Here is a 14605-nt window from a genome sequence, read left to right as displayed (position 1 = left end):
AAGTAGACGTGCACTGTTGTAACTTTTATTCTAAGAATTTTTTTGTTGTATATCAATATTTTCATTTACTTTAAACTTTAGTTTATCTTTCAATATTTTCTAATATCTGCAGGTATTTCTTCTTTTAACTCATTGGCTGTTCAAAAGTATGCTTAACTTTGTCTGTTACTAATTTCTAAAAATATTCCTTTGTGCTCTGAGAAGGTATCTTGTATAATTTTGATCTTTAAAAAATTAGTGAGAATTACTTATGACCTAAAATATGGTCTACATAGAAACAGTCTTATTAGCACTTCAGAAGAATGCATATACTGCTGTTTTTAAGTAAACTCTTCTCTATATAAATATCTGAGATACAGTGGTATGTTGTTTAAATCTTCTATATCCCTATTAATCTTTTGTCTAGAAGTTTCACTAGCAAAAATTGAGTACTAAGGGTTTTCACTAGTATTGTAGAAAGCCTCTGTGTCCCTTCAATTCTGTCAATATTTGCTTCATTGGTGAATACACATTTATAATGTCATATCTTCTTGAAGAATTTATACTTTTTCCCTGGATAAAATATTCTTGCTTGCCTTTTTTCCAATTTTATAGCTAGTATATCTATTCCAGCTCTTTTTGGCTACAGTTTTACAGGAAATCATTTTCTATTTATTGCTTTCAACATATTTGTGTTTTTTGGTATAAAGTGAGTTAATAATAATACTAACTTTTATGTTTACCTATATAATTACTCTTCACAGGGATCTTTATTTCTTAATATGGTTTTGATTTATTTTCTAGTGTCCTTTTGTTTCACCCTCCAATAATTTCCTTCAACATTTCTTTTAAAGCCATTAGGAAGAACTGAGCTTTTGTTTTGTCTTGAAATGCCTTATTTATTCTTTATAGACAGAAAATAGATTTCTATACAAATATTATTCTTTTAATGATATGTATTTTAAATAGTAGATTAGGCCCATTTGCAATGGAAGTTACTAGCTACATTGAAGATTTTACTTCTACTATTGTGCTATTTCTTTTTATGTTTTATATATTTTTTGTTCTTCATTTCTTCCAAATTTGTCTTACTTTTGTTTGATTATTTTTTTCAGTGAACTGCTGATTCTTTCTTGATTGTTTTATTTGAATATGTTTAAGTTTCTTTCTTAGTAGGTAACATAGAAAATTCTGTCAATATTCTTAATTTACAACAACCTATTGTGAATTTGTGTCAGATTATCTTCATATAGACATATTCATATATTTTATATATGATGTTATCTTCATTCCCATCCAGTTCAATTTCCCCCTTATATTATTATTGTTGTCAAAAATACATTTTTATACAACATGTGCCCATTAACATAGATTTATAGTTGTTATTTTATGCATTTAATAACCATATTTAAACTAAAGGGAAAATTACATATACAATACAATAATACTAACGTTTATGTTTACCTATATAATTACTCTTCACAGGGATCTTTATTTCTTAATATGGTTTTGATTTATTTTCTAGTGTCCTTTTGTTTCAGCCTCTAATTCGTTCCTTCAACATTTCTTTTAAAGATATGAGGAACACCTCAGCTTTTGTTTTGTCTTGAAATTCCTTATTTATTCTTTATATCTAAAGGATAGTTTTGCCAACTGTAGAATTCTTAGTGAAGAGCTTTGCTGTGTTCGGCATTTTAAATATTTTATTCCAGCAATTATTGTCCTCCATTCTTTCTGCAGAAAAATCAGCTGCCTCTCTTATTGAGAATCTTTTATCTATGATGGGTCCCTTGTCTCTTGCAGGTTTGAACAATCATTCTTTGTCTTTGGTTTTTGACAGTTTGATTAAAATATACCTTTAATGAGTTTCCCAGGTCTTATTGCTTGTGGAATTTATTAAGCTCCTTGGATGTGTAGGTTTATGACTTTCATTGTTAGTGAAAAAAATTTTAGCTATCACTTATTCAAATATTTTCCCCCTTTCTTTCTCTACACTTTTTGTACTCTCACAACGTGTATATTGATAAACTTAATATATATCTGTAAGTCACATAGGCTCTGTGCACTTTTCTTTTCTTTATTTTCCTATTTGCCATTTTGGCTGGATAATTTCTGTACTCCTGTCATCATGTTTGCCAATAATTTCCTCTGCATGCTTGATTATGATGTTTAACTTCTGTGATTAAAAAAAAATTCCAGTTGTTATATTTTAGCTCCAGAATTCTTTCATTTTCCCCCTTTCTTTCTCTACACTTTTTGTACTCTCACAACGTGTATATTGATAAACTTAATATATATCTGTAAGTCACATAGGCTCTGTGCACTTTTCTTTTCTTTATTTTCCTATTTGCCATTTTGGCTGGATAATTTCTGTACTCCTGTCATCATGTTTGCCAATAATTTCCTCTGCATGCTTGATTATGATGTTTAACTTCTGTGATTAAAAAAAAATTCCAGTTGTTATATTTTAGCTCCAGAATTCTTTGGAATTTTTTGCAATTTTAAAATTATTTTCTTCTCATTGTTGATACTTCTGACTTTTCAGTACATTTCTCTCCAAGTTTTTCTTAGTTGCTTATCTATAGATTCCTTCATATCTAAGAGTATATGTAAAATATTTAACTTAAATGTTTCATCTAGCAAATTTAATCTAGAGGCTTCTGTAGGGATGCTTTCTGTCAAATTCTTTTATTGACTATGAATGTATCATATTACTTGCCTCTTTGTTGTGCTATTATTTTGACAACTGAACATTTAATATAATGCAATGTATTAGTCCTGAAATAAGGAATTTTCCTCTTCTAGCAATTGTGGTTGTTACTGGATGAAAGTTACAGAAATCCATTTGTTTTGTGACATTCACAAAGTATTTTTGTAAATATTTATCTTAAGTGATTACATAAATCACTTTTCTGTTATTTCTTCAATCACTAGGTGACTTAGTAAAATGTTATTAAATCCCTGAATCAATTATTAAAATTAAAAAAATTTTTTTCTACTGATTAGAAATACCATTCAGGAAGTTTGTTTACCCTTGGAGAACTGAAACAATAACTAACCTCTGTATTGTTCCCTAGGCAATCAAAAGACACAACCCTAATTTTTGAAGGAAAAAAAGTTCCCAAATCCACACTGAGAACAGCAAGTTTTGCTAGCCACACAGTACGGTATCTTGAAAACCACCTACCATGGAGCAGGGGTATGAGGAATGTTAGTTTCTATACAAGATGTCAAATTTATGAGATACTTTTTATTATTATTATTCAATCAGTAGCTCCTGTGAATTCTCCAAGTATTTGACTAGATTCTACAGTCCCAAAATTGTTTCTATAGACAGATTACACAAGGTCAATTCAATGTTTTTTTGGTGCATAAACAATTCCTGCATCTCTTAATCTAATATTTTTGTGATATTTATCCTGTAATGCCATTATAGAAATAATAGTGCCTTAATCTATGACATGAAATGTTTTTTCATGTATTTAAATTTTGTCAATTTCTTTCAATATTGTTTTATATAGTCTAGTTTCATTATGATACACTGTGTATATAATCACTTAATCTCCAAATTCACTACAACACTATGAGTGTACTGCTTTTATTACTGACTTAAAATAATTTTCACTTTATGAGCTTAGGAAATTGTGAAGCTGATAGTAGTAAGGGAGTTGGCTGATCCAGTCTAGAAAGTAGAGATTTTGAGATGGTTTATTTATTAATGGTCCTTATTATATAATATTAGACATTGCATAGGTATCCAGAGATTATTAGAACATCAATAAATTAATATAGACCTTTGACCTGATTAGAAAACAGTATTCTTCTGTATATTTATAACACTCTGTACTCAATATTTTAAAACTGGTTCCTCTTTTTGTCAATTCTATGTCATATTATCTCAGTCATCAATACAGTTTTTTGTTCTTGTCAATTCCTCTTATTATCTCATCTTTCAGTACATGAGAATTCCATTCAATTAGTCCCTTATCTTGGTGTCTGCATTATCCTTACTCTCACATTTGTGCCACATGGAAAGTTACTGACTAAACTCTCTGTCTTTGTGACTGCCATTTCTCTTCAATTGGTATATTCCTATTTATTTCTGCAGTTGTTACCTAGAATAAGTTACCTGTTGCCTTTCATGCTTTGATCCCATCTTGTCCTTATTAAGCAATTCTCTGTCACTAGACTCATTCCTAGATTTTGTTACCAAATGAATTTCATACACTTTCAACTTCATAATGAGTCTGTGTGAAGTTTTGACAGAGCGAGAGAATTGTAAACTTTTAATTCAGACTTTTAGCACTTTTTGTGATATTGTCTTAATTTGCCTATTGCTATTAACTAAAAATGCTTGTTTATAAATAAAATTAATAAATGATGACTTAATCATATAATGGGTCTATTTGTCTCAAATACAAGGAGTCTTATGGTGGGACAGTCCAGTGATAATATGGTAATCCAGATGCATCAGAGGAACAAGTGTCTTCCATTTATCTCCTCCATATTCTATATACAGGCTTTCATTTCCATGACTCATGTCCCAAGATAAGGTTTATCTAACCTTCTCCTTCACAGCTGTCCTTTGAGGAAGAAGAAGAAAAAAATAGTTGGGCATGCTTAGTCTGAATGTATCATCCAGGTTCATTTGCTATAAAATGAATTTCCAATGAAACAGACTTCCAGGTTCATTTGCTATAAAATGAATTTCCAATGAAGCCAAATAAGAGGGGATTATATCAAAATAATTCTGCCCTCATAAATGCATGAATATCGTTATTGCAGAAACATGGCAGTACTTGAGAGAATTTTTTAAAAAGTGAGTTCTGCCTTCTTGCTCACTTGATCTTGCCTTTTCTTGCCCTTTCACCTCTTGCCATGTGATTACATAGCATGAAGGTGAATGCTAGAGGCCAGTGCCATGCTCTTGGACTTCCCGGCATCAGAATGATGAGGCTTAAATTTCTTTTCTTTATAAGTTACCAAGTGTGTGGCACTTTGTTATAAAACACAAAACAACTAAAACAGGGAAACAATATGACCTGCTTATGTTTTCTTCAGAAATAAATGTAACCGGGCTCGGTGCCTCAGCCTGTAATCCTGCGTCTTTGGGAGGCTGAGGTGAGTGGATTGCCTGAGCCCACGGGTTCGAGACCCACTTGGGCAAGCGAGACCTCATCTCTACAATAAATAAAACATCAGCCGGGCATGGTAGCATATGCCTGTAATTCTGGCTACTCGGAAGGCTGATGTGGAAGGATCACCGGAGTCCAGCAGTTCAAGGCTGCGGTGGCTGGGAGTGGCCACTGCACTCCAGTCTGGGTGACAGAGTGAGACTCCAACTCAAAAAAAAAAAGAAAGAAAGGAATGTGATGTGTGTTTAACCTAAGCAGCAAAGTTTTCAATGAGTGGGATTTAGAGGCAAGCCAAGAGTAGGTAGTAGTGAATGAAGTTTGAGTCAACTGATCTACAGTTTCTTCCAGATCATAAAATAGTTTTTCTAATACTGCACACTCCGGGTTATCTGTTGGCTAAGTTTATAACATTGAGAGTTATCTTAAATTCACTATAACTAAATATGCTGGTAAATAATTTGTCAGATAATTGCATCAAATTTTTCTTAGGAGAAGCATAACCCCCAGACAGAATTCACTTTTGAAAACCTGGTATGCACAGTAGCAGATGTATTTGTTGCTGGAACAGAGACAACAAGCACCACTCTGAGATATGGACTCCTGCTTCTGCTAAAGCACCCAGAGGTCACAGGTATGACCAAAGATTATGAGCAAAATGAATATCAGAAAGATATTGATAATATGTTGCTAGTGTCTTCCAACCGATTTATCATTATTTAAACTTCTATGTCGCCAGGTATATTCTGTCTAAATTTAATGATATCACAAAAATGAATATCTTTGCAAAGTAGGGAAGCATGACAGACAGAAGAAACAAAATATTGCACAAGGAAAAAACTGTAACAGAGCACTAGTCAGATTCTAGGTTATATGGTCATTTATTAGTGTGAGGCAGAGTCAGAAACAATTGCCTGAAATTGCATATGGGTTTTATTATTAAAAGTGTACATTGAACAGTAGGTTATATTTTTGAAGAAAACTTTTCTCTTTCTGAAAATTCCAAATTTCTGAAACACGGAGAGCAGAGGGAAGGGCTAATACTGATTCATCACAGAGGCTGAAGTTATAGCCTAAATATCAAAAAAGAAAGATTTATCAAGCAAGAAAATCTCATCCGTGTCCATACAATTCCCATAAGTTTCAGAATATGGAGGTGTCATGGCAAAGAAGGTAGAGGATTAGGCTCCTTCTGCACAAGTTTCCTTTTCAGCTCCCCTCATCAGGTAACTAATTCTCCCCCACTGGAGAAGGGAAGCTCACTCTCTAGAGAAACTGAGTCTAAGAAGCCCTGTACTCAGGGACATTCGGTAGTATCAGAAAAGGAATGAGGCTTAAGGCTAGAAGGAAATGTTTTCTAAGGTTCCACAATTTGATTTCTGATACCCTTAGCATCATGCTCCATCTTGCTTACTGAATTCAACAGCCAGATCTATTTACCAGAGAGAAACAGCTCCTGAGAAAAGACATTGGTATTTTACAATCTTAATAGAAATATATTTACAGTTTCTAGCAGAGTAATAAAATAAAACATTCCAAAACAAGACACAAGGTCATGAAATTTCTGGACACCAGAATTTAAGGAAAAAGTTTTAAAACTATTAGATATATATATCAGGTCATATATAAATGATTATGAGACAGAACGCACCAAAATGCTCAAGCATAATTATTTTGCTCTGTATTCACAGAAAATTGATCATTTTACCTGCAAATTTAATCCTCTATTTTCCTTTTTTCCAATACTGGAGGTTGTGTTTCAACCAAATGTCTGTAGCCAAGTCAGAGGAACTCATGACCTTCAGGAATCAAGACACCCCATGTGGGAGAATGAAAGTGTTAGGGAGACTGCCGGGCACCTAACCTAGAAAACAAGAATTTCAAAATGGACCAGTTGGATGATTCAGGTGTGAGAGGAGACACCAAGAACAAAAGAGGGTTGATTGATATCTGAGGTTGCCCAATAACTGGAAAATTATTACTAGAAATTTGAAACATCTACCTAATCAAATCTGAACACAATTCTTGTCTTCAAGAAGAATTGGGAAATATGTAATTTATAAATTCAAGTACAGAGACGCTGTTAAGTCTAAAAAGTACAAAAAGTGAAACATATTCGTAGTTATCTTAGCAAGTTGGAATCTATACATAGTCATAATGATGTAAGTAATGAATATTAATATAATCAGAATTTGTAGTATAAATATATTCTAGTAAAAGTATAGAAGATTTTGTGTGTGTGTGTGTGTGTGTGTGTGTGTGTGTGTGTGTGTGTGTGTGTACCTGTCCTTGGGTGCCTGTCTATATGGAATGGGAATAGAAGTGAAAATTCCTATTAAATATTGTCGACAAAATTTCTATAAATGGCTGGGCAAAAGATGAAAACAGAGAGTTGGTATTTTAAAAATAAATATAAATTTTAAAAGAATCTGCTAGAATGCCCATAGTGGCCATGGGAAGTGGAAAGGTGAAGACAGCATCACTGCAAATTGCACGTGCACACATACACACACACACACACACACACACACACACACACACACACACTCACACACACACACAAAAACCATATATGTATATATATTAGATCATTATAATTTAAATTTCATATATTATTGATAAAATATATTATCTATTCTTGTCTTTCTCCAAGTATTGTGATTCTTTGACTTAACTGCATTGTTTTTCCTTCTGAAATATTTTATTATTTCTATTTCTGTTAGTAGTCATGTATATACCTAATTAATAGGTATATACTAACGCATTTTAATTCATAGTTTGTACGAAAGATGTATGTAAGCCAGGCTCGGTGGCTCAGTCTGTAATCGCGCGCTTTGGGAGGCTGAGGTGAGTGGATTGCCTGAGCCTGAGGGTTCGAGACCCACCAGGGCAACTTGGTGAGACCTCATCTCTACAATAAATAAAAAAAAAAAATCAGCCGGGCATGGTAGCACGTGCCTGTAATTCCGGCTACTCCGAAGGCTGAGGCGGAAAGATCACTGGAGCCCAGCAAGTCGAGGCTACAGTGGCCAGGAGCAGCCACTGCACTCCAGTCTGGGCGACAGAGTGAGACTCCAACTCAAAAAAAAAAAAAAGATGTATGTATTCATAGTATGACAGTTTTCTGTATAGATGTAGGTATTACATTGGGCATATTACCCATGTTTATAATGCTGTAGGGACACCTTCATCATACTCTATGAAACCTTGAAATGCTACAACAAATGTACCATTTTTCTCCTTTTCCGTTATTTCTTACTTGGGTCTTAACAGCCAAAATTCAAGAAGAAATTGACCGTGTGATTGGCAGACACCGGATCCCAAGCATGCAGGACAGGAGCCTCATGCCTTACACAGATGCTGTCATGCACGAAATCCAGAGATACATTGATCTTGTCCCCACCAGTCTTCCCCATGCAGTGACCTGTGACACTAAATTTAGAAACTACCTCATCCCGAAGGTAAACTTGTTTCTTCTACACTGCGCTTCTGTGCTTTTTAAATTCCCAAATTCTCAGTATAACTCCAATCTTCTACCAACACTAGATGAGAAAATAGAAAAACTCATAGGTGTGCCAACTTGATGGACTTTCTGCTGTTTCATTTAGGGCTATAAAGGTCTTAGGTGCTTACAACTTAAATAATTGTTTAAAGTATGAGTTGCTAAAATTCTCAAAACACTCTTCTGGGATTTTTATCAGGGGGATATTCAGTATACTGTTCAATTTGGAAAGCATCAACGACTTGACATTTTGAACTTTCAACTAGTGACTATGATTATGTTCTTCATTTACTGGGCTTTCTTCTGTTTTCTTGGTAATGTTTTGTTTTCAGTGAAGGGTTTTGAATATCTTTTGTTAGTTTTTTAATCGAAAATTAATATTTGATTGCAGTACTAAATGTTTTAAATTATTTTTTTCATTTATTTGTATCTGGCATATGGAAATATATTTTATTATTCTCATGACCTTATATCTTGCAACTTTGCTAAATTTACTAATCATTACTAGTAGTTTGTAGATTTATTTGAGATATCTATATATAGAGATATATATTCCTGCTATCTGGATTAATGATTGTTCTATTTTTTACTTTAATTCTTATGTCTTTGATTTCTCTTTGTTGATTTATTGCACTGGCCAGGATTTCCAGGATAGTGTTGAGCAGAACTGATGATAGTGGGCATCCTTGTTTCATTTCAGACCTGCTGGAAGAGGTGGAAGTTTAATATTCCACTACTGAGAATGTTTTCAGTAGATATTCTTTATCTGGTTAGAGAATTTCAAGAGTTTGTCTTATTTGTATATAATTTTTTATCATGAGTATGTATAACTATAATTATATACAATTATTCAGAAAATTAATTATCTGAATCTAGTTTATAAATATTGGCCTCACTTTCCTCACTATGTATACATAAGTATACATGCAGATGAATTAGCCCTGCCTCATATTTTTTAGGACTTCTGATTTATATTCATTAAAATTTTTGATCTGCAGTTTTCTTCCTCAAAACTTTCTTGTCAACATTTTGATATCAGGTTTATGGTGACCTCATTCAACGAGGTGAGAAATGTTCCCTAATGTGAGTCTGTTTTTACCGACTTCCCTTCCTCCTAGGGTATTTCTTGTGACCGCATAGTTGTATCTTTGACATGCCTAGCAACTTTTAGTTAAATATGAGATATTATATTTTTTTTAAAAATTGACTTCAGAGGATGTGAATCTTCTTCCAGAAAGGATCCGTTCGTCTCTCATAGGCTGTCATAATTATTTAAAACCACTGCTATGATTCAGAATTGGTCAAGATATAAACACAACCAAAACTTGACCATATTAAAAGAAAAAAGAAAATTGACTATAAAAGTTAGTTTAGGTCTCTGAGGTTCCTTCTTCTCTGAAAGATATATATATATATATATTCACACACAAACACACACACACACACATACACACACACACATACACACACACACACACACACACACACACACACACACACGTATTTTAGTTGGAGTCTCATTCTTTGTTGCCCACACTGGAATGCAGTGGCATGCTCACAGCCACCACAACCTTGACCTGCTGGGTTCAGGCAATCCTTCTGTCTCAGCCTTCAAAGTAGCTGAGACTACTTTACCATACTTTTAATCATATGTTTTCTGTATACCTCCTGATGTTTTAGATGCTATGCTATAAGTTGCTATATTCCATTTGTTATTCTTACTAAATTTAAAATTTTGAAAACTAAAAGTTGTACATTTTGAAGTTGAAAAAAAATCAGTGGGATTGATCAGGATGCAGTTACTAATATCTTCTGGAGAAGACTGACCTGATACATGATTAAGAGGTTATGAGGTTTTCCTGATTATCATTAATTTGGTACTAGGATTAGGACTTCAATCTACTGTTTTCCTCAAACGACACAACCAGATGAAGACATACTGCAGTCTATTTTTACCTCAACTGCAGTCTATTTTTACCACAACACTTTAGTATATGTGTACCAAGAACAAAGATTTTTCTCCAAAGATTATTATAATAATCACTCAGAAGCTACTGATACAATAATACTATCTAATACACAGCTTATATTTTAAATTTCCTGAATTTTCCACATCAATTTTATAGCTTTTTTCTTTAGCACTTTTCTATACAGTCAAGAAACAAGCATATCACTTGGTCATATTGTCTCTTTAAACTTCTAGTCAAAACCAGTCCTTTCCTGTGTTTGTTTCTTTTTAGTATTTTACCTTTTTAAAGAGACCAAGTCATTTGTCGTTTAAAATATTCCTGGTCTTGTGTAATTGTTTTCTGGAGATTTGGTTATTGTTATGATTTTGACAAAGATAGGTGCATAATTAATTTGAAGATTCCACTAAAACATATTGATGAGTTGGGGGAACATAATGTCCCTTATGTCATTACTAGTTCTGCTAAATTCTTCACGTAGCAAAGTGGTATCTGTCAGATGACTCCACTGCAGTTTTGCTTTTTATGTGTAATTACTAAAAGAAAAAACACCTATGGCATAGTACTTTAAAATTCTATAAAAATATTTCTTCCCAAAATCATGCAACAACGTCTTTGCTTTAAATGATAATATTTGCCCATCCTTATGATCCCGACATGCATTGTTACTTAGCAAAAATATTTCTAGTATCAACCTCTTGCTGCCTTTTAAGCTTGAATTAATCTGTGATAAAAATCTTTCTCATATTTTAAAATTAAGATAAACGTCACAGTAAGTTTATCCCTAGTGGTGGTTTTACACTTTTCATTATACTTGTTTTCATTGAAGAAGACATAATTTTTAACTAAATCATATGTTTATTTACAAAAATCTTTGAACAGATACTCTAGACATTTCAAACACCTACAAAGATTTCCATTTTAAACCACATATGCTATATATGAGATGTGTGAAAACAGAAATGTTGAATTAGAGCAGCAATTGGGGACCAACACCGTGTAGAAGTTTAGTGAGAACCAGAGGGCATTGTGAAGGTTGCACCTAAGTACCCAAGTACTCAGGACATTAAGTGCAATTGGAGAGAATTTCATCAGAATCATTGATTAAACTCTTCACTTCTTATTAGTGGGTCTTTCTAGTGAGAAATGTTCTTCCTTGGAAAAGCATTTCCTCATCTATATATCAAAAGATTCAACTAGGTGATTTCCATTGTTTCTTCCAACGGCATTGCTTTTTATAAGTTGGCTTACTTATGCCTATTATTTTCAGGGCACAATGGTATTAGCATCCCTATCATCTGTGCTGCATGATGACAAAACATTCTCCAACCCAGAGATGTTTGACCCTGGCCACTTTCTGGATAAGAGTGGCAACTTTAAGAAAAATGAATACTTCATGCCCTTCTCAACAGGTAATAGAAATTCATTTCCATTTGTAGTAAGGGGGAAAAACATGTTTTGGAAATCAATTGGTACTTACACAGTACCTCCTTCAGAGCTCGTAGAATTACTCTTAGTACATGACCAGAAATTCCACTGTCAGTGTCCATGTGTTTCTCTGTCTTCACTGGTATTCATTTTTGGTCAAATTAGTGGGGACTTGGAAAATTGACACCATTCTTCCACATACAGAAAGGTAAAGTATAAGTTGGTTGAATTCTGCGGATAAATCACTAAGATACCCAAGAGATCCTTTTAGAAGGTGAAATATCTTTAGACCTTTCTCACCTGCCATGAGGAAGGTATCTAGCAACACAACTTCACTGAGTCTCTTTCACGTGTGTCTCTTGACCCCCAGGCAGAGAGCTCTGGGGAAGCAAGCCTTCAGAAAACATAGAACGGGCAAAGGGCCTCACACAAGTTAGGGAAGTAGATGAGTAACCAGATCACTGTAATTCAGTAAGACTGGGGCTGTCAGAGAGTAAATCATACCCTGCTGGAAATAGGAGATAGAGGGACAAGCTGCCTGATTTTTGCCTTCTCATTACTCACAGTGAGGCATAAAATGGAGTAAGCTACTTGCTAGTAGCAAGTGACATTTTATCTGCCTCAAAGTAAATGAAAGGAGAAGGCAAGGCATTTTTCAAGAGGTAATGAATCACAGGAAGAAGGTATTTACTCCCAATCAAGAAAATCAAGCCTATGTCAAATAACCATGGAATCAGGCAAACACTGAGGATGTGGCAGGAGACTTTGTGCTCTCCAGAGCACTCTGCTGTTCCCCCAATTATGATAGTGCATTTTGGAACCTGGATCTCCATACCTGCATCGTGTGTGATGAGTCTCTGTCTATGGAATCTTCTCATTTTATTCTGTGACCTTTGATGTCCGGTTTATATCTGACACTAAGATGCAAAGATGAAAGGGAGGGAGATTTCCCTTCTAGAATTCACATTTCAGTAAAAATGAATAATAGTAATTCATTTATTTGATAATGATTCATGGAATGATAAAGTAAACTAGAAATGATTATTTCAGGTGATCCATGCTCCAATGGAAGCACAACTATGCTGCTGAGAAAACCTAGGCGGACATTTTTTTACTTCAGAGGATCGCAAGGCATATAAGGAGGACATACAATTTGACCTATGTGTTAAATGTGCTATAACAAATGCTCTTCTTGTCCAAAAGGAACAGCATAACATAAAACTTGAAACTTCATGGTGTGATGGAGATTGTTGAAGAGTGTGTAAGGCTACAGCTGAGACAGGCGTGGTAAAGAGTAGAAGAAAAGAGCATTGGATATCAGGCTGGGAAAAGGAGACACAAGAATGTGGATCTGTTTTTATAAAGACATAGGTGGAAACTCAAAATGTTAAAAGAGTGGTTATAATGTAGGAATACATCGTGAACTGCTTGGTATGAAGGTGAAACCCACAAACACTCAGAATGAAATGTGTCTGCTAAGATCGGATGTTATTCAGTTAGAGAGTTTGCTGATTTTTGTTCATTTTTTAAATTCAACCAGCCTTATTCATTCACCCATTAATGTATTCACCCAACCTTTATTCCGTCAGTCCTGCATATTCTGTTTTTGTCAATCACAAACTCAGTGTTTGTCACATAGTTACACAGAAGGATAACTATTTTCTGTGTTTGTTTATTTGCTTTTTTAGGAAAACGGATTTGTGTTGGAGAGGGACTGGCCCGCATGGAACTGTTTATATTCCTGACTGCCATTTTACAGAACTTTAACCTAAAATCTCTGATTGATCCAAAGACACTCAATACCGCTAAAACTGGAAATGGGATTTTTTCTATACCACCCTCATACCAAATCTGCTTCATTCCTGTCTGAAGAAGGAGAGACCATCTTGCTACCAATATGTTGTCACCAACAACTCTTCCGGATTGGGCTTATTTCCCACTCTTGGGAGCTCTTCTCTGGTATCTCCTCTCACATGTTCCATTTTCTCAAGATCCAGTGAACATCCGACTTCCATTAAAGAGGGTTTGTCAGATCAGATCACTGCAAAGTATATGTGCTATGTATATGGCAGGAGTGGAACACTTTTGTGATGGCCATATTTGCTTATACTTATCTAGTGCTGATTTGTTAATATGTTAACACTATAAAACTGAGAAAAAATAATTTCTGTATGATAATTCAGATGCATTCTGAGTCTATGGTCTGTGTATGCTCCAAGTAAAAAAGTTATTCTTTTCTGGATCAGTTTTCATACTTTCATTCTTTTGTGCATGAAACAAATAAGAAAGTTAAAAAAGTAGAGTCCCAGGAGGTCATGCTGTCTTTATAAAGATAAGAACAGAGGGGGACCAGGCTCAGTGGCTCAGCCTGTAATCCCAGCATTTTGGGAGGTTGAGGCAAATGGATTGCCTGAGCCCCAGGGGTTTGAGACCAGCCCCAGCAACTGGCGAGACATCCTCTCCACAATAAATCAAAAATTAGCCAGGCGTGGTAGCATGCACCTGTAGTTCCGGCTACTTGGAAGGCCATTTTAAAGAAGTGGAGTACAATTCAGGGTTGGGTACATTAGTGGCCATCATACAGATGAAGTTTGGGC

General features: G+C 34.5%; 1 protein-coding gene across 2 annotated transcripts in view; it reads left to right on the top strand.

Annotated features, from left to right (window-relative positions):
- The window catches only part of LOC103260641 (cytochrome P450 2C20-like), a 28128-nt gene extending 14250 nt beyond the window's left edge, over positions 1-13878 (top strand). For both annotated transcript variants that reach the window (XM_008058289.1, XM_008058288.1), the window contains 4 exons: positions 5604-5745; positions 8385-8572; positions 11851-11992; positions 13697-13878. In XM_008058289.1, coding sequence (XP_008056480.1) covers positions 5604-5745; positions 8385-8572; positions 11851-11992; positions 13697-13878 — 654 coding nt within the window. The remainder of the gene's footprint in view (positions 1-5603; positions 5746-8384; positions 8573-11850; positions 11993-13696) is intronic.
- The last annotated feature ends 727 nt before the right edge of the window (positions 13879-14605 follow it).

Source organism: Carlito syrichta, unplaced genomic scaffold, assembly GCF_000164805.1.
Source record: "Carlito syrichta isolate Samal-C Ts95f unplaced genomic scaffold, Tarsius_syrichta-2.0.1 Scaffold303280, whole genome shotgun sequence".
In the NCBI taxonomy this organism is placed as follows: domain Eukaryota; kingdom Metazoa; phylum Chordata; class Mammalia; order Primates; family Tarsiidae; genus Carlito; species Carlito syrichta.
This window is presented reverse-complemented; position numbering and strand designations above follow the sequence as displayed.